The following is a 25,764-nucleotide window of genomic DNA, read 5'->3' as shown; positions in this document are numbered from 1 at the left end:
AGACTCCACAGTGCCAGCAACCACATTTTATAGGAGAGGAGAAAACTGGTGCTTAGGTGGTTTGTCCAGGGCTATACAACCAGAAACAGCCTGAGCTAAATTGGCACCAGGGTCTATTGCCCAGAATCTCCTATTCCTCCTCTATCCACCTGTCTTGGTGGGTGGAGTCCAGACCTTGGATGTTTGTCCCTAAATCAGGGGTAAAGGTGGAGCAATTCTAGGTCAAAGGTCATGAGATCTGATTTTACCAGCCTCTTCTTTCTCGGCTCCATATTGCTTCCTCTTTTCTCATCCAACAGCAGGGACTTCGCCCAGCCCCATTCATGGCCTTTTGGAAGAGCGGGTCAGGGGTGGGGGCGTGTATCCTAGTGACCGATTAGGGCAGAACTCCTGGACCCCTGGGATTTCTTTTGCTGTCGCTGTTGGACACCGTCCCCATCTCAGCCTCAGCCTCCCACCGGCAGCCCCAGAGCCATGTTGGAGGGGTAGAGGCTTTTCTGTTTGGTTTAAGGCAGCCTGGGTCCCGCACTGGGGAGAAAGGAGTTAAAGCCAGGTCCCAGGATCACCGGGACCGGGAAGTTCTGGTGGCCCAAACAGGAGTGGGTTGGGGGGACCCGCAGGAAGATAGGTTTGAGACAAAAGGGGGCGGTGCTAGCCATGCCAGTCCGCGCTTCATCCCCATCAGCGCTCGGCATCCACTGGTAGACCGACCCCCGACCCCTTCCCCAAGTATCCACGCCTAGTTTCTCCCTTCCCGCCCCAGCGGGCCGCCTGCACCCCACAGCCAGTCAGAGGCCCACCTGCGGCCCTCTAGAGCCGAGAGGCGCTTGCCTCCCAGCTTGCCGCACGCCCATTGTGTGCGCCGAGCCGGAGGAGGGGCTGCGAGGGGCGGGGCCGGGGCGGGCGGAGGGAGGGAGCGAGGGAGGGGCGCGGGGAGATGCTGAGCCTGCTGGGGAGGCGGCGGCGGCAGTGGAGAGAGCGGGAGGAGCGAGGGAAGGCAGGAAGGAGGCAGCCGAAGGCCGAGCTGGGTGGCTGGACCGGGTGCTGGCTGTGCCGCGCTGCTTTCGGCTCCCACGGCCTCTCCCATGCGCTGAGGGCGCCCGGCTGGGCCGGGCCGGCGGCGGGAGGGGAGGCTCCTCTCCATGGTCCAGAAGACCGGCATGTCCCGGGGCCCTTACCCACCCTCCCAGGAGATCCCCATGGAGGTCTTCGACCCCAGCCCGCAGGTGAGGCGTGGTGGCCCGGCCCGAGAGGAGGGGGCCGCTCCCACGGACAGTGTTGAGGTCGGCTCGAAAGGCGCGGGAGAGGAAGGGGTTATATGCCGGGCGCGAAGGGGAGAGGGATGCCTGCGCGTCCCCGATCCTTGCAGGTTGTGATTGATGGGCTCTGGGCCTGGGGCTGGGTGGCGATGCTGCGGAGCGGGGAGGGGGCGGGTGGGCTGCCTGTCACCCTCGCCTCCTTGTCTCCCCCGCGTCAAGGTTCCTGCCGCTTGGGCACCAGCTTCAGTGGGCTGAGCGTAGGGGTGCTGGTGGTGGTGGGATCTGGGCCTTGAGAAGGGGAGGTTGAAGGAGGCTAGAAAGCGAGCCAGGCAAGGGGGGCGACGCAGAGCACGCTCGGGGGCGCCAGGCGGGTGTGGGTGGGGCGGGGGTGGCACGAGGAGGTGGCCAAGGCGATGGTCAGAGGGCGGTGCCAAATGCAAACAGGCCTTCAGAGCCGCAGACACTGGATCTTGAGGGTGGGGAAAGGGCCAACTCCGGGCGAGGTCCCCTCCCAGCCACCTGGGCTCCATCTCCATGTCGGACCTGCTCCCCTCCCCCAACACCCACGTTGACTTACCCCACCCCCACCCCCGCCCTGAAAACGCCTCCAAAGTTTGGAAAGTTGGATGGATGCCAACTCACTGCCCGGGAAGGGGAAGAGCTGTTTTACCTGGGGGAGGGGTCTACTTCTCCATCCCCACCCGCACACTTTTCTTACGCCCCTGGTAACCCCTAGGAAGTGGCATTCTTGGGCGCGGTGGGTTCCCATGGGGTGACCAGCAGGCTCTGGGATGGTCGCGCCAGGGGATTTCTTTGGGACTGTCCTTCTCCAAGGATAGCATTAACTCTTCTGTTACTGTGGCCACCAGCTGTAACCACCATGATAATGTGATTGATGGGTATGTAGAGGGGTCAAGTCAGACCTAAAAATACCTTCCTCCACCCCAGGCCCCTTTGAGCCTGGGAGGCAGCTGACTGGGGCCTTCCTTTCAGCTGTCCCCTGTCCCTCTGAGTGCCACTCCCTTTGCCCAGCCTGGCAGTGCAGGGGGAGGGTGGTGTCTGGGATTCACTGGGGAATCCTCTTAGGTTTGTAGGGAGCGCCAGAACTAGAGTTGGGGTATATGTCTGGTTTGAGAGACGAGTGGGGAGAGGAGGATCTTGGAAAGGTCCCCAGGTGCCCTCCTCTCCCATTTTCCATCCTCTTTCTTGTACCCTGATCCCAGCAGCCAAAGCCCCCAGTCTGGTCATGGCCCCTCCAGGTTCTTTGGCCAAAGAAGGTCTAGGATGGAGACCAAGAGCAGGGACTTGGAAGTCTGAGCCCTCACTCACTCTCCCCATTCTGGACTGGGCTGAGGCCAAGTGTGTGTGCGCCTACGAGATGGGGAGGGCCAGAAGCAGCTCTTCTTACAGGAGGCCTGGAAATACCTGACGCCCTTAACCTGAACGTGTTGCTTCCTCAATGGTCAGGCTGAGCCAGGAGCTGGGTCTGTGAGACTGAGCCAGCCAGTCTACCCGCTAGGGATCTGTGGGGCTGTGTCCTAGGCTCATGTGGGGTGGGGCCGAGGGATATTTAGATTGATATAGCCTGATGGGTACCATGCACATGGGGCGTTGGCAGTGGCAGCTGGGGGCCACAGGGTACAAGCTTCATCCCTCTTGCCTCCTTGGGGAGGGTTGTAGCTACTGTGATTGTGAGAGAGGGAGCTGAGAAAAAGTCCTGTCGGGGCAAGGGATGAGAGTGGGAAGCAAAATCTGCCCCTATGGTGCCAGGGATCGGGCTGGATGTTTACTCTCCAAATACAGTTCCATGCCCCTACTCCCTCCCCAGAAATCTGGCTCTGAGTCTCCAAGAGAGCTGTCATCCCCTCCCTACTCTGTGAATAGCAAAGGAAGAGTTGGGCACAGGGGAGAAGCCAGGCTGGGCCCTGGGTTGGCAGTTCCTCCTCTCTGGGGGCCACCAACACAAACAGCCCTGCTCTGCTCCTGCGGAGGGGGAGTGGGGGGGGACTTTCCCGCTCTCTCCCCCCGCCCCGCACACCCAGCACTGCCGGCTGCCTCTCCCTTCCTCGGAGGCCTCTGCAGCCTGCCCAGCATCTTAATTAGCTCTGCTGCCTAATGAGCCTCCAGCTTCTCCGTGCCTCCCCCATTCCCAGCCTCTCTAGCTTGGTTTGGGGGTTTCCATGTGGGCCTCCCAGGGCTCTCTTGCATTGGTCCCCACTCCTGGCTGTGCTCTGGGTCCTCTCTATGAGGATGGGAGACCCTCCCTCCCCTTGGGCCGCACCACCTCAGGAGGAAGGTGCAGGGGCTTGGGGGTAGGGCTCTTCGGATCTGGGAATGCTGTTCCCGAGCTTGGCTGTAGCTCTGGGGCTGGCAAGATGAGGGTTGGGAAAGGGCCCTTCTGATTCTACTCTTGTTCCTTTCCTGGCCTCTCCAGGGCAAATACAGCAAGAGAAAAGGGCGATTCAAACGGTCGGATGGGAGCACGTCCTCAGATACCACATCCAACAGCTTTGTCCGCCAGGTAATGGGGAGGCTGGGCAGAGAGGAGGGAGGTGGCCGGTTGGTAGAGACCAGCATTGGTGAGCCAGGTCTGCGGTATTCTCCAGGCACCCTTCCCTGTGCCATTTGTCACCTTCCTGGAGCCACCCCATCACCCTGACACCCCATGACCTCTCCTGGATGTGCTGTCAGCTGCACCCACTCGCTCAGCCCCCGCCCCTGCCCGGCCCCTCCCCCAGCACCAGGCACCCTCCCCTGCTGCCTGCTGGCCTGCGTCATCTCATTCAGGGACAGCCTGGCCTGCCTCCCTCTAGCTTGCTTCGGGCTGTCACCCACTCCCCCTGCCGGCTGTCTGCTTCCATGTCCTCCCCCAGAATCTGTGACAGGGTGGGGTGGAGGCAGGTCCTAGGAAAAGCAGAGCGAGGATGTTTGGGTCCCTGTAGTCCTGGTGAGGTCCTGGTCAGGGAAACACGCTCCTCACCTCAAGACTTGACTATCTAAGAAGCACAGAGAAAGGGTGATGGTGACGGGGATGGGGGTGGTTGAGGCATGAGGCTGTTAATTTTATAATAGAGAAGACGGTAGCCCAGCACCACTGCCTGAAAGGGTGTAACTGAGAGTAGCTTTCTGGGGTCTCCTGTGCTCGGTCAGTAAGTGGCTGCTCTTATCTCTCTGTCAATCCTGAGCCATCTTAGGCTCAGGGTGAGGCACGGAGAGAGGCATGTGGTTGCTATGACTACTTAGCATCTCACCAAAGCCTGGTACCCAAAAAAGGCGAGAGGGGCTTGGAATTAGACAAGGAAAAGGCGTGCATTGAAGAGGAAATGGGCAGGGCATTCGAGGGCAGAAGACAGCACAGAGGAGGGGTCCTCTGGAGATGAGCCCCTCCCTTCCACCTTGGGCCAGGAGCGAGAGTGATGCCAGGCAGATCCACCACTAATTAGAGTGAGGCCCTTCTTTCTGATTCTTCTGTCTCTACAGCACTTGGCACATGTGAGCCTCAGTCTGACTTGGGAGCTTCGGGAAGGGGAGGCTTCATTCTAGTCTTTTCTAAGTATAGGAACAGACAGGAAGTCCTTTCTTCAATCACTCCCTCATCCCTCCTGTTGCAGGACTTGGCCAGGGCTAGGAAGAATGACGCTGTGCTTTTATTGCCCCTCTTGGCAGAAAAGGACCTTGGCTCCTTCAGTGTTTGCCAACCCAGGGAGTCAGACCCCAGCCTCCAGTTCTTCCTCCTTTTAGCTCCCCAGCTCTGATCCCCGGTAGGTGGTGGGGAGTGGTGGGGGAGCAGTCCTTGCCACATCTCTGAGCTAAATATACCCTAGCAGTTTGCACATGTAGCAACTCTGCTTGTAACCTGAGCCCCCGAGGGAACGGGCAGTTTGGGCCACCCCCTAGGCCAGCAGGGCCAGGCACTGAGGGCGCCGGGATGGAGGCGCCCAGCCGGACCCTGGTGGTGGTGAGCTGGGGATGGAGTGGGGTGGCGGCGGGTAGAACAGCCTCTCAGGAAAGCTGGCGGAGGGCGGCCTTTCCTCCAGCCTGTCTCCATGCCTCCTCACTGTTTCCTGTCTTCTGCCATTTCTGATGTATGCGTGTGTATGCGCATGCGTGTGTCTGCATATGTGTATGTGTGCATGTGCCTACGTGTGCATCCGCGTGCACCTGTGTGTCTGCATATGTGTGTGTGTGTCTGCCCGCACATGTGTGTCTGCGTGTGTGCATGTAACTGTGTGTGTGTTGGGGTCGGTGAGTGTGCGCGTGCATGGGCCTGCGTCTGTGTTGGAGTTGGTGAGTGTGTGTGTGTGAATGCGCGTGCCCGCATGTGTGTTGGGGTCGATGAGTGCCTCTCTGCTAGTCTGTCTCCCTGTTTCCCTGGCTCTTTGACTCTGTGTGCTCCCATCAGGGTGGAGAGTGGGAGCTACGCTGGTTTTCTCTCCCTCCTTCATGCCTCTCGCCCCACCCCAACCCTTCCCCCGCGGGTCTCCCATTTTCATGATTTGGCTGGGAAAGAGATGGGGAGCTGCATCAGCTAATGACCTGGGGCCCCTGGGGAGAGGTGGGACTTTGTCTTCTGTCTTTCCCAGGTCCCCTCCATGCCAAACTCATGGACATTCCTGGCCAAGTGACCCTTTTATACCCTCAGGAAAGAACCCCTATATCTCTGCAGTCCTCCTCTTTTGCCACATAACCTCCTATGCCTTGTCCAACACCACTCCCACATAGTCACACGAATCCACACTTCCTTACTCCTGCCCTCACATGTCCCCCACCCTCAGGGTCATAGATATCTGGGAGGCCCCCGCCAATACACTCGCATGTGGCTCTACACATGTGGTCATATGTAGCCAACTATAGAGCACGCCCTCCTCCACACACTTGTACTTGCACATCCTCGCACACACGTGAATAAGCACATGCATTCCCACTACCAGGTCTGTATGGGCGACATGTGTCTTACACATATGTGTGCATCCCTAAAGGAGTCCCTCGTGCTCTGGGTTGGTCACTGTGGTCAAAGCCAGCTGCCTGGCACCCAGCAGCCCTCATCTCAGGGAAAGCCCTGTCCCATATCCTGCTCTTAACTTGCCTCTTCAGTCTGCACCAGCCTGGAAATCTTGGGTTCTCTTGTGTCCTAGGAGAGCCTGAGGATTGGGGCTCTAAGTAGTGAAGTTTGATTCTGGCAGTACCAGCTAAAGGAGCAGGGGAGGTAGGAGTCTATCTCCCTCTACCCTTGAACAGAAGTTGGCAAAATCTGTGGTGGCCCCATCCTGTGGAGCAGGCCATCCGCGGCTGATAGTGCAGAAAGCTCAGGCCAAAGCTGGTGGCTGCAGTCCCTGGAATGGATGCCACTGGACCTCGGCTGAGTCTATCTCAGTGGGTGCTGGGGGCAGGGGAGGGAAGGAGCAGTGGGAGTAGAGACTCGTCCCTGGCATTCCTCCCTTGCCTTGTGCCCCTATCAGGTTCCCACCCCTCCCTGGGCCCCAAGCAGCTGTCCTTGGGCCTGCCTTCATCTCCTGCTTGCTGCTGTCACCCTCACTAGGGCCACACTTTCCCCAGGGGCCTGAGAAATCTCAGCTCCTGGTCCCTTCCACCTAATACCACCTTCTCTTAGCCCTTGTGGCGTCATGCTGGGCTGGCTGGGGCTAGAGGCATCCATGATGGGTGGCACCTCCATGCCTTCCCAGGCCCAGGAGCTGGGAGAGGCAGCAATGGCCCTGATCTGGCTCTCTGTATTTTCAGGGCTCAGCGGAGTCCTACACCAGCCGTCCATCGGACTCTGATGTATCTCTGGAGGAGGACCGGGAAGCCTTAAGGAAAGAAGCAGAGCGCCAGGCATTAGCGCAGCTCGAGAAGGCCAAGGTGAGAAAGATGTGGGAAGGGGCATGCTGGCATGATTTCCCTGGGCCGTAGAGAGAGCCCGGGCAGACCCAGGGCCAAGTCTTGACTCAGCCACTTCCTAGTACCCCTGAACCTTGCGTCTCTGTCTTCACCTGCACAACGTGGGCTATAATACCTGCCTGGTTATACAGTATAATAAGTATAATAAGTGCCTGTTATTATACTGTTTCCACACACAATAAGCGCTTGAGAAGTGCTAAAAATTTCTTTTTCTTTTTTTTTTTTTTTTTGAGATGCAGTCTTGCTCTGTCACCCAGGCTGGCATGCAGTGGCGTGATCTCAGCTCACTGCGACCTCCACCTCCCAAGTTCAAGTGATTCTCCTGCCTCAGCCTCCCGAATAGCTGGGATTACAGGCGTGCACCACAACGCCCGGCTAATTTTTGTATTTTTAGTAGAAACGCGGTTTTACCATGTTGGCCAGGCTAGTCTCAAACTCCTGACCTCAAGTGATCTGCCCACCTCAGCCTCCCAAAGTGCTGGGATTACAGGCGTGAGCCACTGTGCCGGGACAGTGCTAAAATCTCCACGTCTTCCTGGAATCAAACTTCCTCTGGGTTGGAATCCTGGTCCTGACTCTTTTTTTTTTTTTTTTTTCTTTTTTTTTGAAACGGAGTTTCGCTTTTGTTGCCCGGGCTAGAGTGCAATGGCGCGATCTCGACACACTGCAACCTTCCCTTCCGGGGTTCAAGCAATTCTCCTGCCTCAGCCTCCTGAGTAGCTGGGATTACAGGCATGCTCCACCATGCCCGGCTAATTTTGTATTTTTGGTAGAGATGGGGTTTCTCCATGTTGGTCAGGCTGGTCTTGAACTCCTGATCTCAGGTGATCAGCCAGCCTCAGTCTTCCAAAGTGCTGCGATTACAGGCTCTAGTCCTGACTCTTAATAGCTGTGTGATCTTAGGAAATTCACATTAAAATGAAGATAATAATACCACTTAACTTCAGAGGATTTTTTATTTTTGTGATGAATATAAATGAGAGAATATGTGTGAAGCATGTAACATGGTACCTGGGACACTAAATGGTCATTACTGTCATTATTGTTTTTTTTTTTTAATTTAATTTTAGGCCAGGTTCAGTGGCTCACGCCTGTAATCCCAGCACTTTGGGAGGCCGGGTTGGGCGGATCACTTGAGGTCAGGAGTTCAAGACCAGCTTGGGCAACATGGTGAAACCCCGTCTCTACTAAAAATACAAAACTTAGCTGGGTGTGGTGGCGTACGCTCTAATCCCAGTTACTCAGGAGGCTGAGGCATCAGAATCGCTTGAACTCAGGAGGCGGAGACTGGAGTGAGCCGAGATTGCGCCACTGCACTCCAGCCTGGGCAACAGAGCGAGACCCTGTCTCAAAAAACATAATAATAAATAAATTTAAATATTTATTATGTTTTATGAGACAGGGTCTCGCTCTGTCACTCAGGCTGAGTGTAGTGGTGTGATCACGGATCACTGGAGGCTTGACCTCCCAGGCTCAAGTGATCCTCCCATCTCAGCCTCCCGAGTAGCTGGAACTATAGAGGCGTACCACCACACCTGGCTGATTTTTTATTTTTCGTAGAGATGGGATCTTGCTATGTTGCCCAGGCTAGTCTTTTTTTTTTTTTTTTTTGCCATACATCTGCCTTTATTATGAGCAGCAGGTGGGACACTTCCAGCAACAGTAAAAAAAAAGTAATTTACAAAAGCAGGGGTTCAGTGAAGCCATCTGGTTGTTACCCTTGGGCGCTCACACGTAGATGCCAACCCAGAGCAGCAGGAAAAGGACTCCAAAGCCCATGAAGAGTGAGGCCACCAAAGAGATGAGGAGCTCTTTATAGATATCACGAGTGTACTTGGTAGAGGTGACCTCGTAAACGAAGAACCAGGCGGTGAAGAACATGCCGATGGCCAAAAGCACCACGGTCAGATGGGGGAAGACAGCCGGGTTCACTGGGCTGGTGTATCTGCTCATGGCCTCGAGCTCCATTTTGCCCCGCGCAGGCTAATCCGCCGCTCCAGGCTAGTCTTGAACTCCTGGGTGCAAGTGATCCTCCTGCCTCAGCCTCCCAAAGTGCTAGGATTACAGGCATGAGCCACTGTGCCCAGCCCCTTTTATTTATTTATTTATTTTTGAGATAGAGTCTCGCACTGCCGCCCAGGCTGCGGTGCAGCGGTGCGATCTCAGCTCACTGCAGCCTCCGTCTCCCAGGTTCAATTGGTTCTCCTTGCCTCAGCTTCCCAAATAGCTGGGATTATAGGTGCCCACCACCATGCCCAGCTAATTTTTTTGTATTTTTAGTAGAGACGGGGTTTCACCATGTTGGCCAGGCTGTTCTCAAACTCCTGACCTTGTGATCCGCCCGCCTTGGCCTCCCAAAGTGCTAGGATTACAGGCGTAAGCCACCGTTCCCAGCTGCCCCTTTTATTTTTTAAAAACAGACAGGGTTGGCTGGGTGCGGTGGCTCACGCCTGTAATCCTAGCACTTTGGGAGGCGATCACCTGAGGTCAGGCATTTGAGACCAGCCTGACCAACATGGAGAAACCCCGTCTCTACTAAAAATACAAAAATTAGCCGGGCATGGTGGTACATGCCTGTAATCCCAGCTACTTGGGAGGCTGAGGCAGGAGAATGGCTTGAACCAAGGAGGCAGAGTTTGTGGTGAGCCGAGATTGCGCCATTGCACTCCACCCTGGGCAACAAGAGCAAAACTCCGTTTCAAAACAAACAAATAAAAAACAGACAGGATGTCACTATATTGCTCAGGCTGGTCTCAGACTCCTGGCCTCAAGCCAGTATTGGGATTACAGGTATGAGCCACTGTGCCTGGCTGCTATTATTATTATTATTATTTATTATTTATTTTTTTTTTTGAGATAGAGTCTTGCTCCATTGCCCAGACTGGAGTGCAATGGCGCGATCTCTGCTCACTGCAACCTCCACCCCCCAGATTCAAGTGATTCTCCTGCCTCAGCCTCCTGAATAGCTGGGATTACAGGTGCGCCACCACGCCCGGCTAATTTTTGTATTTTTAGTAGAGACGGGGTTTCACCATGTTGGTCAGGCTGATCTCGAACTCCTGACTTCATGATCCACCTGCCTCAGCCTTTCAGTGTTGGGATTAGAGGGGTGAGCCACTGCACTCGGCCTGTTACTATTATTTTATTTATTTATTTTGTTTTGTTTTTGAGATGGAGTTTTGCTCTTGTTGCCGGGGCTGGAGTGCAATAGCACCATCTCAGCTCACTGCAACCTCTACCCACCAGGTTCAAGCATTTCTCCTGCTTCAGCCTTCCAAGTAGCCAAGATTACATGCATGTGCCACCACGCCATGCTAATTTTGTATTTTTAGTAGAGACGGAGTTTCACCATGTTAGTCATGGCTAGGCTCGAACTTTTGACCTCAAGTGATCCACCCGCCTTGCCCTCCCAAAGTGCTGGGATTACAGGAGTGAGCCACCGTGCCCGGCCTGCTATTATTATTATTTTTTCTGGGTATCATTGTGGGCCTCCCTACCCCCAACCCTTTTCATTCCTCAGTGCCCCGCCTCTACCCTGAGAGGGCTGAATTCCACATTTTGCTTTCTTGTTTTTTATTGTAGAAGTTAATATAAATGGAGAAAACCACACAAGCCAATTCAGTATACCGTTTTTTTTTTGACGGAGTCTCACTCTGTCATCCAGTCTGAAGTGTAGTGGCATGATCTTGGCTCACTGCAACCTCTGCTGCCTGATTCAAGTAATTCTCCTGCCTCAGCCTCTCGAGTAGCTGGGATTACAGTCATCTGCCACTGCACCCAGCTAATTTTTGTATTTTTAGTAGCAACGGGGTTTCACCCTGTTGGCCAGGCTGCTCTTGAACTCCTGACCTCATGATCCACCTGCTTCTGCCTCTCAGAATGCTAGGATTACAGGCGTGAGCCACTGTGCCCAGCCTTTTTTTTTTTTTTTTTGAGACAGAGTCTTGCTCTGTCGCCCAGGCTGGAGTGCAGTGGTGCCATCTCGGCTCACTGCAACTTCTGCCTCCTGAGTTCAAATGATTCTCATGCCTCAGCCTCCTGAGTAACTGGGATTACAGGTGTGCGCCACCATGCACAGCTAATTTTTTTGTATTTTTAGTAGAGACAGAGTTTCACCATGTGACCAGGCTGGTCTCAAACTCCTGGTCTCGAGTGATCCACCTGCTTTGGCCTCCCAAAGTGTCAGTATACATTTTGTTTTTGTTTTGAAATGGAGTCTTGCCCTGTCGTCCAGGCTGGCGTGCAGTGACATGACCTCGGCTCACTGCAGCCTCTGCCTTCCAGGTTCAAGCAATTCTCCTGCCTCAGCCTCCTGAATGGCTGGGATTATAGGCACCCACCACCACGCCTGGCTAATTTTGTATTTTTAGTAGAGATGGGGTTTCACCATGTTGTTCAGGCTGGTCTCGGACTCCTAACGTCAGATGATCCACCTACCTTGGCCTCCCAATGTGCTGAGAATACAGGTGTGAGCCACCACACCCTGCCCGTGTCCATACACATTTCAATGAACAATTACAATGCAAACATCCAAGTAACCACCACCCCTGTCAGGAAGTTGTACATTACATTGTGGTTTACCTTCTAGTTGCCATTTTCCCCGTGTGCCTCCTCTAGACCAAGCCAGTGGCATTTGCCGTGCGGACAAATGTGGGCTACAATCCGTCTCCAGGGGATGAGGTGCCTGTGCAGGGAGTGGCCATTACCTTTGAGCCCAAAGACTTCCTGCACATCAAGGAGGTGGGTATCTGGAGGGAGAACAAGGGAGTGGGTGCCAGGAGACAGGCAGCCAGAGTGCTAGTGGACAAAAGACTTCTGAGCCAAGCAGAGCCGGGCTGAATCTGCTGTGTGACCTTAGACAAATCTCTCCACCTCTCTGAGCCTCTTAATTTTCTACTGGAAAAATGGGGTGGTAATGCTTAGGTCAGAAGATTGTTGGGAGGGTTCGTCAGGGGGCCCGAACCGGCGTGGCGGTGTGCCAGGGACATGCAGGTACCTGCATTTACTCGGGTGGCCTTTCTAGAGTAGGGTGGGCACATGGGGAGAAGAAGGACTCTCAGAATTGCACTGGGCCGGTGGCAGGGTGGTCCATGGCCAGAAAGCATGCTGGTCCTGGAGTTGTCCTGAGAATTGGCAGCTCCACTCAGAGGCTGGAGCCGGGGCTGGGGATCTTTGAGGGTGCCACCCCTGGGCAGGGAGGCGAGTCTGGGCGTTTCCCCTGGAGAGTGACTGTTAGCTTGCCCCTGCAGTTTCCCTCTTGGACTTTCCATCCACCTGCCATGTTCTTTGCAGAAATACAATAATGACTGGTGGATCGGGCGGCTGGTGAAGGAGGGCTGTGAGGTTGGCTTCATTCCCAGCCCCGTCAAACTGGACAGCCTTCGCCTGCTGCAGGAACAGAAGCTGCGCCAGAACCGCCTCAGCTCCAGGTGTCTGGGTGGGGCAGGGGAAGGGGTTGGAGAGGCCATACAGCCTGGACTAGGCCTCAGTGGTTGCCCCTGGCCCTGAGGGCACAGAGCTGCCTGTAGCATCACCAGTGGGGCCGGAGCACCTCCAGGGGTGCCCCATGTGAGAGGATGAGATCCCCCCATGCCCACCTCTTTGCTCACAACCTCGGTTTGCCTTTGCCCACACAGCAAATCAGGCGATAACTCCAGTTCCAGTCTGGGAGATGTGGTGACTGGCACCCGCCGCCCCACACCCCCTGCCAGTGGTAAGAACCATCGCCATGCAGGGGGTTGGGGAGGAGCTCCTGGGTGGGGTGGTCTCCCAACTCCCTGACTCCTCCTTTCCCTGCAGTAGGAAACACCCCAATCCTGAGTCCCCCAAGCACATGCAATGGTTCCCCCTCCATGAAGAGTAGGATACCCCTCAAGCTGGGCCTGTCATGTCTCTCCTCTCCCCTTTCTTTGGTAGCTCCATCTCTCTGCCTGATTCCCCTGCCCCGTCCCCATTCATTTCTCCCAGCCCTCTTCCATTCACCTCTTCTTCTTTCTTTTTTCCCCATCCCCATCCCTGCGTTCTGTACTTGTGTCTCCACGTTCATCTCACTCCTTCTCCCCACCTCGCCTCCCTCCTCCCTCTCTCCTGACTCTCCGGTCCAGGTAATGAAATGACTAACTTAGCCTTTGAACTAGACCCCCTAGAGTTAGAGGAGGAAGAGGCCGAGCTTGGTGAGCAGAGTGGCTCTGCCAAGTCTAGTGTTAGCAGTGTCACCACCCCGCCACCCCATGGCAAACGCATCCCCTTCTTTAAGAAGGTAATTCTCGCTGTGTTCTTGCAAAAGGTGGGGGAGTCAGGGCCAGCACTTTGGTGGAGGAAAGGGGGCTGTAATGGATTCAGATGTGGTCTGTTCTGTGGGCATCAGGGCTTCCTGCTGAGGTGGAGGGAAGGGTAGCATGGGTACATCCCTCTCCACACACAACTCTGCCCTGGCCCCATCTCCAGGAAGGAGATCTTGCCCCTGGAAGGTTGCCCCCACACCTGGGGCAGCAGGGTTTGGTGGTCATGAACCCTGACCTCTCCCCTCACTCCCAGGGGCCTGCTCCGGTGTTGGCATCTATCCTGGCATGTGAAGCAGGGCATGGGATGGCATTCCTTCTTTGCCCTTTTTTGATTGGGTGGGCACATAGTGGATGGGGGGGACTGCTGACTGCAAAGCAAGACAGTTAAGGGAACCCTTAAAATGGGCAGGTTGGCATGCACTGGGGGCAGGAGGTGGGCACCAAGGTAGGGGCTGTCAACCTCACCAGCTCTTTTCCAAGACTCAGAAGAGGGTAGGATATGTCTGAATATTCCCACATCCACTGGACTGTCAGTCCTGATCCAGGGCCACATCTGGCTCCCCCTTGGCGTGGGGTCCCGTTCCCCATCTCTGGCTCTGTCTGTCACTAACACGCATGCCCTGTTATCTCTCCTCGTCTGCCCGGCTCTCCCTCCCTCTCTTGTCCTGGCTCTTGCCTTGCCCTCTGCCCCTGCCTGGGTCCCCTTCCCTCTCTCCTCCCCCTTCCCTCTCTTGGCAATCTCTGGACCCAGCCAAACAGAAGCAGAAGTCGGTGAGTATCACAGCTTTCTGTGTCCTCCACCCCACTCCCTGGGATGAGCTAGGGGGACCTTCTAACACCCATTCCCACATCTGCCCCCATTTCCCCCACCTTTCCTGGTTCTCCCTGGCCATCCCTCCCCATCCCCACCCTGATCCCCACATCTGGGCTCTGGGACAGGGTGGGGGAAGGTTGCATGGGGGAGCCTGGCGTGTGGGGGAGAGGATCTAATATCATCTCCACTCTGGGGTTTCCCCTCCCTGCTTGCCCCCCAGACAGAGCATGTGCCCCCCTATGACGTGGTGCCTTCCATGAGGCCCATCATCCTGGTGGGACCGTCGCTCAAGGGCTACGAGGTAGGACTCCCTAGAGGGGAGTGGATGCAGAGGGGCCTTAGAAAGATCTTCAGACCCCAGAGAGATCCCCTAGAAGGGCCTAGATCCCAAGGCATCCTCCCCGGAGGGCTACAGACCTTCAGAGAGAACCCCCAGGGGGCCTAACCCACAGGAAGACCCACACAGAGGAACCCCGTCCCCCAAAGGAACCCCCAGAAAAGTCCTCCCAGAGATGCCACTTACAGGGACCTTTGGAACCAGAGACCCCAGTGGAGACCCCTCAGACCCAGACCCCTGCCCACCATAAAGTCCTGTTCGGAAGAAAGTGGAACGTGAGGGTACAAATACCCAGCTGCTCAGAGTCTGAGTGGCTTTAAATGCCTACCTTCTCCTCCTTCCCTCCCCACAAACCCCCACCCCCAGGTTACAGACATGATGCAGAAAGCTTTATTTGACTTCTTGAAGCATCGGTTTGATGGCAGGTAAGACCCTGGGAGCTGCTCCTCGCACCTGCCATTGCTCTCTGCTGCTGGGGATGGGCCGGATGCCTCGAATCACAGTCCTGGGACTGAGGAACAGAAGGCGGGCCTGGAACTGGGGAGTGGGCAGGGCATTCCAGCCCACTCTGATCCCTGACTTCCCTCTTGCCCCATTCCCCAGGATCTCCATCACTCGTGTGACGGCAGACATTTCTCTGGCTAAGCGCTCAGTTCTCAACAACCCCAGCAAACACATCATCATTGAGCGCTCCAACACACGCTCCAGCTTGGGTGAGCCCACCCCTGCTGTCTTCACTCACCCTTTCTGGGCTGGACGTGGGAGGGGTGGGAGTTAGTGGGCAGGGCCATCTCCAGAAGCGTTCCCTCCACCTACTACCTCCTGGGAGGCCACCTGACATTCCCCCATCCACATGACTCCGTGCCCCCAGCTGAGGTGCAGAGTGAAATCGAGCGAATCTTCGAGCTGGCCCGGACCCTTCAGTTGGTTGCTCTGGATGCTGACACCATCAATCACCCAGCCCAGCTGTCCAAGACCTCGCTGGCCCCCATCATTGTTTACATCAAGATCACCTCTCCCAAGGTGGGTGCAGGAGCCTGACCCTGGCCGGGACAGCATGGTTTAAAAGGAGTGCTCTGGAGTCGGGCTGCTTGGGTTTAAATCCCAGCTCCATGGCTTACTGATTGTGTGACTTAATCTACCCGAGTCTTAGTTTCCTTCTCTGTAAAGCTCCATGGTATTGTCAAGTGTTTCAACATCACATAAATGTATAGCACTTAGCAAATGGTCTGATACAACACGTTAGCTATTATTTACTACTATTAGGGTCATGCAGACCAGTCCCCTGTCTCCACCCTGATTGACCTCCCACCCTTGGACTGAAAGAATTCTGTGCTTTTTGTTCCAGTGCCACCCAGCTACTTGGCAGTTGGGAGGTCTTTCCTTTCTTCTTCTTCTTTTTTTTTTTTTTTTTAAGTCAGGGTCTTGCTCTGTCACCCAGGCTGGAATGCAGTGGTGCAATCATGGTTCACTGCAGCCTCTACCTCCTGGGCTAAAGCGATCCTCCCACCTCGGCCTCCCAAGTAGCTGGGACTAGTGGGTAGGTGTCCACTACCATGCCTAGCTAATATTTGTATTTTTTAGAGACAGGATCTAGCTGTGTTGCCCAGTTGCTTTACTCTCTCGATATCAACCCTTTTTGCTGCAGTGTCCTCATTTGGACTTTGATAGAGGGGGAATCTGCAAGAAGGCCGTCTTACTTTTTCCTTGTATTGCAGCACCATTAACTTTCCCTTCTAGATGCCAGTGGGGATCTGAGAAACATGGAGGAAGAGTTGAGGTGAAGGATTTGAAGTTAACAGACAGCATGGGCTTGAAATTCTAGCTCTGATTGATTTACATATTGATTTATTATTACTGTTGGTTTTTCTTATTGAACTTGGAAACTTGGGGGAATTATTTAGCCTCTGATTCTCTATTTCTTCACCTATAAAGTGGGGTTATAATCCCTCTCGTGTTATTGTTGAGAGGAATGGTGTAAGCAGCTCAGTATACTCTCTGATTTATTTATTTGTTTATTTGTTTTTTTTTTTGAGACCAAGTGTCGCTTGTCGCCCAGACTGGAGTGCAGTGGCACGATCTCGGCTCACTGCAAGCTCCACCTCCTGGGTTCACTGAGCCATTCTCCTGCCTCAGCCTCCTGAGTAGGTGGGACTACAGGCGCCCGCCACCACACCCGGCTAACTTTTTGTATTTTTATAGAGACGGGGTTTCACCGTGTTAACCAGGATGGTCTCAATCTCCTGACCTTGTGATCTGCCCGCCTCAGCCTCCCAAAGTGCTGAGATTACAGGCGTGAGCCACTGCGCCCGGCCTATTTTATTTATTTATTTATTTATTTTGAGATGGAGTCTGGCTGTGTCGCCCAGGCTGGAGTGCAGTGGCACAATCTCGGCTCACTGCAAGCTCCGCTTCCTAGGTTCAGGCCATTCTCCTGCCTCAGCCTCCCGAGTAGCTAGGACTACAGGCACCCGCCACCATGCCTGGCTAATTTTTTGTATTTTTAGTAGAGAGAGGGTTTCACCGTGTTAGCCAGGATGGTCTCGATCTCCTGACCTCGTGATCTGCCCACCTCGGCCTCCCAAAGTGCTGGGATTACAGGCATGAGCCACCGTAACCAGCCTACTCTCTGATTTATGAGGGCAGCCAGTAGTGGTAACCATTATCATCCCATGAGCTGAGCTCCCTGGACCAGTTACTTAACTTTTTTTTTTTTCTTTTTTTGAGACAGAGTCTTGCTCTGTCACCCAGGCTGGAGTGCAGTGGTGTGATCTCACTCACTACAGCCTCTGCCTCCCAGGTTCAAGCAATTTTTGGGCCTCAGTCTCCTGAGTAGCTGGGGTTAGGATTATGGGCGCACACCACCACATCTGGCTTTTTTTTTTTTTTTTTTTTTTGAGACAGAGTCTCACTCTGTGACTCAGGCTGGAGTGCAGTGGTGCAATCTTGCTCACTGCAACCTCCACCTCAAGTAATTTGCCTGCCTCACCCTCCTGAGTAGCTGGGACTACAGGCGCATGCCACCACACCCGGCTAATTTTTGTATTTTTAGTAGAGATGGGGTTTCACCATGTTGGTCAGGTTGGTCTTGAACTCCTGACCTCGTGATCCGCTGTCCTCGGCCTCCCAAAGTGCTAGGATTACAGGTGTGAGCCACCGGTCCTGGCCACACCTGGCTAATTTTTGTATTTTTAGTAGAGACAGGTTTTCACCATGTTGGCCAGGCTGGTCTCAAACTCCTGACCTCAAGTGATTCTCCTGCCTCAGCCTCTCTAAGTGCTGGGATTACAGGTATGAGCCACTGCACCCAGCCGACTTAACCTTTCTGAGTCCTATGTTTCTAATGAGATAAAGGGGATGATGGGATTTAAGTACTTCCTGAGGGGAGTTGAAAGGACCAAATGACATAATGGATGCAAAAACACTGAACTAGAAAGTAACCAATGCTTCCATTTCCCTCATTGAGGTTAAGAGGAGGGATTCTGGAACCAGGCAGCCTGGACTTCTACTCCAGGGCTGTCACTTACTGGCTCTGTGTTCCTTTGGCAAGTGGCCAAACATCTCTATGCCTTGGTTTCCTCATCTGCAGCATAGGCATACTGGGTTTGTGAAGATTAAATAAATGGGTTAATCATGAAAAATACTTGGTATTGGGCCAGGCACGATGGCTCACGCCTGTAATCTCAGCACCTTGGGAGACCGAAGCCGGTGGATTGCCTGAGCTAAAGAGTTCAAGACCAGCCTGGGCAACATGGTGAAACCCTGCCTCTATTAAAACTCAAAAAATTAGCTGGGCATAGTGGTGGGCGCCTGTAATTCCAGCTACTCAGGAGGCTGAGGCACAAGAATTGCTTCAACCCAGGAGGCAGAGGTTGCAGTGAGCTGAGATCGCACCAGTACAGTCCAGCCTGGGTGACAGAGCAAGACTCTGTCTCATAAATAAATAAATAAATAAATATTATTGGTATCCCAGAACTATATCTGTTCCATTTTGTAAAAAGATTTTTATTTTCAAATAATTTCAGATTTACAGAAGTGTGGCAAGAATAGTATCAAAAAAAATCTTATATTTTGAATATTCTTCACCAAGATTCACTAATTTTTTAACAGTTTTATTGAAGTAGAATTCCCATACCATGAAATTCAGCCATTTAAAGTCTATAAGCCAGGCTTGGTGGCTCACACCTGTAATCCCAGCACTTTAGGAGGCTGAGGCAGGTGGATCACTTGAGCTCGGGAGTTGGAGACCAGCCTGGGCAACATGGCAAGACCCTGTCTCTATTAAAAAATAAAAAATAAATTAAGTGTACAGTCTAATTTTTTTCAGATTCACTAATTTTGAAAAATTGCTTTCATCTTTCTCTCTTTTTTTTTTTTTTGGAACAAAGTCTTGCTCTGCCACCCAGACTGGAGAGCAGTGGTGTGATCTTGGCTTACTACAATCTCTGCCTCCCGGTTCAAGTGATTCTCCTGCCTCAGCCTCTCAAGCAGCTGGGATTACAGGCACCCACCACCACGCTTGGCTAATTTTTGTATTTTCAGTTGAGACAGAGTTTCACCATGTTGGCCAGGCTGGTCTCGAACTCCTGACATCAAGTGATCCACCCTCTTCGGCCTCCCAAAGTGCTGGGATTACAGGCGTGAGCCTGGCCTATATTGTGTTTCTTGAGAACAACATCAGTATCTTACACAACCATGATGCAATTGTAAAATTCAAGAATTGTTTCTAAAATATAGTCCATATTAGTTTTTTTTTTTTTTTTTTTTGAGATAGGGTCTCACTCTGGCTGCCCAGGCTGGAGTGCAGTGATGCGATCTTGGCTCACTGCAACCTCTGTCTCCCTAGTTCAAGCAATTCTGCTTCAGCCTCCTGAGTAGCTGGGATTACAGGCACCTGCCACCATACCCAACTAATTTTTGTATTTTTAGTAGAGACGGGGTTTTGCCATGTTGGCCTGGCTGGTCTTGAACTCCTGACCTCAGGTGATCCATCTGCTTCTGCCTCCCAAAGTGCTGGGATTACAGGCGTGAGCCACTATGCCCCGCATAGAATGCCCTTCATGGCAACATTTCCTCCAATCCAGGAACCAACCCAGTATCACGTGTTGCCTGTTTTTTTTAGACAGAGTCTTGCTCTGTCGCCCAGGCTGGAGTGCAGTGGCATGATCTTGGCTCATCTCAACCTCTGCCTCCTGAGTTCAAGTGATTTTCATGCCTCAGCCTCCAGAGTAGCTGGGACTACAGGCATATGCCACCACGCCAAGCTAATTTTTGTATTATTATTATTTTTTTTTTTTAATTTTTTTTTTTTTTTTTTGAGACAGAGTCTCGCTGTGTCTCCCAGGCTGGAGTGCAGTGGCCGGATCTCAGCTCACTGCAAGCTCCGCCTCCCGGGTCCATGCCATTCTCCTGCCTCAGCTTCCCGAGTAGCTGGGACTACAGGCGCCCGCCACCTCACCCGGCTAGTTTTTTTGTATTTTTTAGTAGAGACGGGGTTTCACCGTGTTAGCCAGGATGGTCTCGATCTCCTGACCTCATGATCCACCCGTCTCGGCCTCCCAAAGTGCTGGGATTACAGGCTTGAGCCACCGCGCCCGGCCTGTATTATTATTTTTTAATAAAGACAGGGTTTCACCATGTTGGCCAGGCTGATCTTGAACTCCTGGTCTCAGGTGATCCACCCGCCTCAGCCTCCCAAAGTGCTGGGATTACAGGTGTAAGCCACCGTGCCCGGCCTCGTTTTCTTTCTTTTTCTTTTTTTGAGATGGAGTCTCACTCTATCGCCCAGGCTGGAGTACAGTGGTGTGATCTAAGCTCACTGCAAGCTCTGCCTCCCAGGTTCATGCCATTCTCCTGCCTCAGCCTCCTGAGTAGCTGGAACTACAGGCGCCTGCCACCACGCCCAGCTAATGTTTTGTATTTTTAGTAGAGATGGGGTTTCACCATGTTAGCCAGTATGGTCTCGATCTCCTGATCTCGTGATCCGCCCACCTCCGCTACCCAAAGTGCTGGTATTACAGGTGTGAGCCACCGTGCCCGGCCGGCCTAGTTTTCTTTAATCTGGAAGGGTTCTTCAGCCTTTCTTGAATTTTCCAGAGACTGACATTTAGGCAGAGTACAGGACAGCTATTTTGTAGACTGTCTGTCCCTCAGTGTGGGTTTGTGTGATTGTTCCTCATGATTAGTTTCAGGTTTTACATTATTATAATTATGGTGGTGGTTGTTGAGATGAGAATGATAATAGTAGCTGTCGAACAGGAATGTTATCAGGACTAAATTGATCATGTGAAAAGCACAGAACAATGCTGGTATGTAGCAAGTGCCTCATAAAGGAAGACTATTGTTGGTGTTGTTAATATAGAGGGTGTGACTGGGCTCAGTGGCTCATGCCTATAATCCCAGCACTTTGAGAGGCTGAGGCAAGTGGATCACTTGAGGCCAGGAGTTTGAGACCAGCCTGGGCAACATATACAAAAAAATTTAAAAAAATTAGCGGGATATGGTGGCACGTGCCTGTAGCCCTAGTTCCTCAGGAGGCTAGGCTGGGGGCTTGCTTGAGTCCAGGGTATAGTGAACTATGATCACACCACTGCACTTCAGCCTGGGCGACAGAGTGAGAACCAGTCTCTAAAATAAAAATAAAAAAAGGAGGGTGGGCAGGCCTACAAACAAGGTTAGAGAAGTTGGGAAGAAGAATCACTACCCTTCATACAGCCTCTAAGGAAGTCTGGCATGAGACCAGGAGAGAGCCTGAGCCCTAGACATAGGGCTGCTGAGGTCATTTCTGCAGAGGTGCCCAGGGCTGAGAGTTATGGAGCATTCAAGGGCCCTGACACTGGCTCTCCATGCTGATCCAACCAGGACCCGCCTCTCTGACTGGGTGCATTGCCTGAGTCCCTCTAGCTCCTCTTCCTTTTCTCCCTCCCCAAACCAGGTACTTCAGAGGCTCATCAAGTCCCGAGGAAAGTCTCAGTCCAAACACCTCAACGTCCAAATAGCGGCCTCGGAAAAGCTGGCACAGTGCCCACCTGTGAGTGCCTAGATCCCGGGGAAGGGAAGGGAGGGACGACATTTGGGTTGCCCCGGTTTCCTCTGGCCTACATGAGAGACAGAGTGACCAGGAACAACTGGGTCAGGCCTGTAGGTGCAAACTGGTCTTCCGAGAAGAGTGCAGGTCCGTCAGTCAAAGACTGGGTTCAAGCTCCAGAAGCACCCTTCACCGTGGAGAGTCAAGCCCTGTCTCCCAGCCTTGGTTGCCTTATCTCTATGAGGGAGTTGGACTGAGTGCCAAAACTTCTTGCAGTTCTGCCAATCTGTAGATCTGAGAGCCCTCCTTCCCTTCTTCCACATCCAGAGGCCTCTTTTTAACCTTGTCCTTCAATCCCTTGACTCTACCCACTGCACCCAGGCCACACCCTCAACCCCCTTGGCCACGCCCCACTCATTCCAGCCCTGCCCCCTAACCCCACCTTCACAGGAAATGTTTGACATCATCCTGGACGAGAACCAATTGGAGGATGCCTGCGAGCACCTGGCGGAGTACTTGGAAGCCTATTGGAAGGCCACACATCCGCCCAGCAGCACGCCACCCAATCCGCTGCTGAACCGCACCATGGCTACCGCAGCCCTGGCTGCCAGCCCTGCCCCTGTCTCCAACCTCCAGGTACAGGTGCTCACCTCGCTCAGGAGAAACCTCAGCTTCTGGGGCGGGCTGGAGTCCTCGCAGCGGGACAGTGCGGTGCCCCAGGAGCAGGAACATGCCATGTAGTGGGCACCCTGCCCGTCTTCCCTCCCGCTCTGGGGTCGGAACTGGAGTGCAGGGAACATGGAGGAGGAAGGGCAGAGCTTTATTTTGTAAAAAAACGTGATGAGCGGCAGTTTCTGGTGTCTGTGGTTTTTGATGGGTCTGGGGCTTCTGGTGCTGTCTTCCTGGGCCTGGTGCCATAGGACCGCATCTGCTGCCCGCTGGATATGAGGCCTGATGGGAGCACTTTTAAGACAAGGGACTAGGAAGGACATGCGAGGAAGACTGATAAACTAATTCGCTGGACTCCACACCCTTTTTAGACCCAACAGAGCGGAGGCCCTCAGAGCCAGGGAAACCTACGTTAAACCTGGACTCTCCCTCCCTGGAGCCCTGACTCCACACGGCCCCTCAAGAAGGACCCAGAATGTGGCATCTTCTATGACTTGATGCTGAATTTTCCACCATTCTCCCAGTTAAAGTCCCGGAAAGGCCCTCCCATGGGAGACCCATCCTGCCTTGCCCTCCTCCCATGGGAGCCACAGCCCACCTCTTGATTCCACACCATTAAGTATAAGGTTCTAAGAGCCAGAAGAAACCCATGAAATCATTCTAGACTAGCTTTCAAATTTGTTTTCAGCAACAGAGCCCATTTGTTCAATGAATCTTGTGTGGAAGCTGAGGATGTAGATAATACATCCTTGCTTTGCCCTGAGGGAGCCAGGGGAATGGCCTCCCCTCCACCTCCATGGGGACCCCTGAAGCACTTCTGTGCCCTCCCCACCCAACCCCACCCCAGATCTCTAGGTAACAGTTTGGAAACTGCTGCTCAGGTCTAACTCCCGTCACATTACAACCAAGACATGAAGCCACAGAGAGGGGAACTGTTTGCTCAGGGTCACACAGCTTGACATGGCAGGGGAGGGACTGGAACCTCTCTTGTGCCCCACCTCCATGTGACATTTGGTGGTGAGGACACTGGGTCACCTCTTCATCTTCAGTAGGAGGGGGAGACCCAGCAGCCTTCCCCACCTTGCTGCTTTGAGTCCTTGTTGGCGGCAGGGGAGGAATCCCATCAGCCTTGGAGACAGTGTCATCTGACTAGGGAATGGTGGGAGAAGCATGGGGTTCTGGAAGCCTAAGGTTGGGGTCTGGTGTGGGTCGAAGAAGCCAGGGTCAGCAGGTTTTAGCTGAAATCTCGTTAATATATTTGGAAAACCAAAGGCAATGACTAACCCAATCAACCACTAATGAGTGGCAATACTGAGCTGTTAATGATGATTAACCCCAAGATAGCATTAATGACCTGCACCGGGGAAGCGGTGACTCATGGCTCACGGCTGACGGCCATGAAGGTCGGGTGCCCCCTGTCTGGAGAGAGGAGCAAATGCCCTGAGGTCTGTCCTCTGGCTGGGCTCCAGAGCCATTTGTCCCCGGGGCCCCTCCCCTAGAGCCAGCACCCTCTTCATCCAGGCCGGACCTCTTAATGCTGTCACTAACTTGCCTTGCTTTGTTGTGTTTTTCTCACCCCTGCCTGATCTGCATGGTGTGTGCTGTCCGTCTGCTAACCAGGGACCCTACCTTGCTTCCGGGGACCAGCCGCTGGAACGGGCCACCGGGGAGCACGCCAGCGTGCACGAGTACCCAGGGGAGCTGGGCCAGCCCCCAGGCCTTTACCCCAGCAGCCACCCACCAGGCCGGGCAGGCACGCTACGGGCACTGTCCCGCCAAGACACTTTTGATGCCGACACCCCCGGCAGCCGAAACTCTGCCTACACGGAGCTGGGAGACTCATGTGTGGACATGGAGACTGACCCCTCAGAGGGGCCAGGGCTTGGAGACCCTGCAGGGGGTGGCACCCCCCCAGCCCGACAGGGATCCTGGGAGGACGAGGAAGAAGACTATGAGGAAGAGCTGACCGACAACCGGAACCGGGGCCGGAATAAGGCCCGCTACTGCGCTGAGGGTGGGGGTCCAGTTTTGGGGCGCAACAAGAACGAGCTGGAGGGCTGGGGACGAGGCGTCTACATCCGCTGAGAGGCAGGGGCCACACGGCGGGAGGAAGGGCTCTGAGCCCAGGGGAGGGGAGGGGAGGGAGCGAGGGGCTCACACCCAACATGTATTCGCCTCCAGGGGGCGCTGTCTCCCGCCTTTCAGATGCCTTTGCTCAAAGCTTGGGGTTTATTCGGCGTTATCATCCCAGCTCCCGGGAGGCCCTTAAGCCCCAGCTGTCGGTTTTTACCTGCCTGTTGCAGATGGATGGGGGATACCCACTTTTCTGAAGTGTCCCCTTTCTCCCATCTTAAGGGGCTCTCCTCCCTCGCCCTCCTAGAGAAAAGGTGCACTTCCTTCACTCTTTCTACTCGGGGCCCTAAGTGGCGGTCCTAAGTGGGATGGCTCTCCTTCTCCCAAGCTGCAGTACTGGGGAAGGGCTGGGCACTTTTCCTGGAAAGGGAGGCCACAGATTCTTTCCCATGGGGGCTCTCTTCCCCAGACCCCAGATCCGGGGTCCCTCACCCTGCCTGCCCCTTCCTCCCAGCTTCCTGGCAGCATCGTCTGGTCGGTGAAAGCTACAGCATGGACACCCCATGGGGAGCTTGTCTCTGGGGAGGGTTCTGGGTGGAAGCCGGCAGGCATACAAAACCCTCTACCCTCCGTGGCCATGGCAACGTCCAGGGCCCAGAACCCTGAAGAATGAGCAGCTGAGGCGCTGCTCCCCATCCCCCACCTCCATACCTCAGCCTTTGCCTACCCTAGGAATGAGCTTGGCCTCCAACATCCCTTGCCTGCTGCCATTAGAAGAGGGGGCCCTCTTCTGCATCTGAGCCCCCCATCCCTGTGCCACCTGGGTGTGGAGCCCATGGAACACTCTGGTCCGCCTCATTTTAAACCAAAAAACTGCTCCTTCACCCTCACCCTGAGGCCCCAGGGGAGAGGACCCATGGGTTGGTGCCCAGGGGTTGCCTTGGGACCTCGGATCTCCTCTGGGGGGCTTGGCTGCTGCTGTTGCTGCTCTGTACTTGCCTCTCGTGATTCTGTTTGTTACCCATGTTCACTTCCCCCAGGAGACCCCCTCTCCCCTGGGGCATCCCTCTGCCTTGGAATCCCTGTAGCCCAGCAGCCCTGCCCCTCCCCAGCATCCCAGCTGGGCCAGAAAGAGCCAACTGTGCCAACAAGGACTGGGCCCTGCCCGGCTGCCCGCCTCAGGGATGGGCACCTCATGCCTGTCTCGCCACCTCCTGTGCCAATATCCTACACTCCACCTGGGGGTGGGGTGCAGCTTCCACTTACTGATTAGAAGACACCACTGCCCACCCTTTCCCCCTCCCTGTCTGGTGTCCTGTGCCCCCATCTGTCTGTCTATATTTGTCTGTACTCCCCTAGGAGAAGTATTTTGCCATATATAAAACCACTGTCCTGTCCTTTGT

At 54.2% G+C, this 25,764-nt stretch overlaps 2 protein-coding genes across 9 annotated transcripts; one reads left to right on the top strand and one right to left on the bottom strand.

Annotated features, from left to right (window-relative positions):
• The first annotated feature begins 968 nt into the window (after nucleotides 1-968).
• On the top strand, nucleotides 969-25,763 carry CACNB1 (calcium voltage-gated channel auxiliary subunit beta 1). Of its 8 annotated transcripts, none has more exons than XM_005584003.4 (14): nucleotides 969-1,226; nucleotides 3,694-3,780; nucleotides 6,999-7,118; nucleotides 11,775-11,897; nucleotides 12,450-12,586; nucleotides 12,794-12,870; nucleotides 14,193-14,212; nucleotides 14,476-14,556; nucleotides 14,959-15,017; nucleotides 15,196-15,305; nucleotides 15,464-15,615; nucleotides 21,527-21,622; nucleotides 22,070-22,255; nucleotides 23,909-25,763. In XM_005584003.4, exons 1-14 carry the CDS (start codon nucleotides 1,143-1,145, stop codon nucleotides 24,371-24,373), a joined length of 1,797 nt encoding a protein of 598 aa, XP_005584060.1. In that variant the 5' UTR covers nucleotides 969-1,142; the 3' UTR covers nucleotides 24,374-25,763. The 8 variants fall into 8 exon arrangements, with proteins under 8 accessions (XP_005584060.1, XP_005584059.1, XP_073875569.1 ...); XM_005584002.4 differs by lacking the exon at nucleotides 14,193-14,212 and adding an exon at nucleotides 13,262-13,416; XM_074019468.1 differs by lacking the exon at nucleotides 14,193-14,212.
• LOC102131576 (dolichyl-diphosphooligosaccharide--protein glycosyltransferase subunit TMEM258) lies at nucleotides 8,822-9,155 on the bottom strand. Its single transcript, XM_005584001.3, has one exon. The coding sequence runs from the start codon at nucleotides 9,123-9,125 to the stop codon at nucleotides 8,886-8,888; it is 240 nt and encodes a 79-aa protein (XP_005584058.1). The 5' UTR covers nucleotides 9,126-9,155; the 3' UTR covers nucleotides 8,822-8,885.
• Nucleotide 25,764: the final 1 nt, after the last annotated feature.

The sequence above is a fragment of the Macaca fascicularis genome, chromosome 16, assembly GCF_037993035.2.
Source record: "Macaca fascicularis isolate 582-1 chromosome 16, T2T-MFA8v1.1".
NCBI classification, from domain to species: Eukaryota; Metazoa; Chordata; class Mammalia; order Primates; family Cercopithecidae; genus Macaca; species Macaca fascicularis.
Note: the sequence above shows the minus strand (reverse complement) of the source record. Positions and strands in the feature narration are given on the sequence as shown.

Coding starts and splice junctions, on each gene's coding strand:
- CACNB1 (XM_005584002.4), top strand. CDS start 1,143: ATGGTCCAGAAGACCGGCATGTCCCGGGGCCCTTACCCACCCTCCCAG. Junction 12,871..13,261: donor CCCCACACCCCCTGCCAGTG/GTAAGAACCATC, acceptor TCTCCGGTCCAG/GTAATGAAATGACTAACTTA. Junction 15,018..15,195: donor AAGCATCGGTTTGATGGCAG/GTAAGACCCTGG, acceptor CCCATTCCCCAG/GATCTCCATCACTCGTGTGA.
- LOC102131576 (XM_005584001.3), bottom strand. CDS start 9,125: ATGGAGCTCGAGGCCATGAGCAGATACACCAGCCCAGTGAACCCGGCT.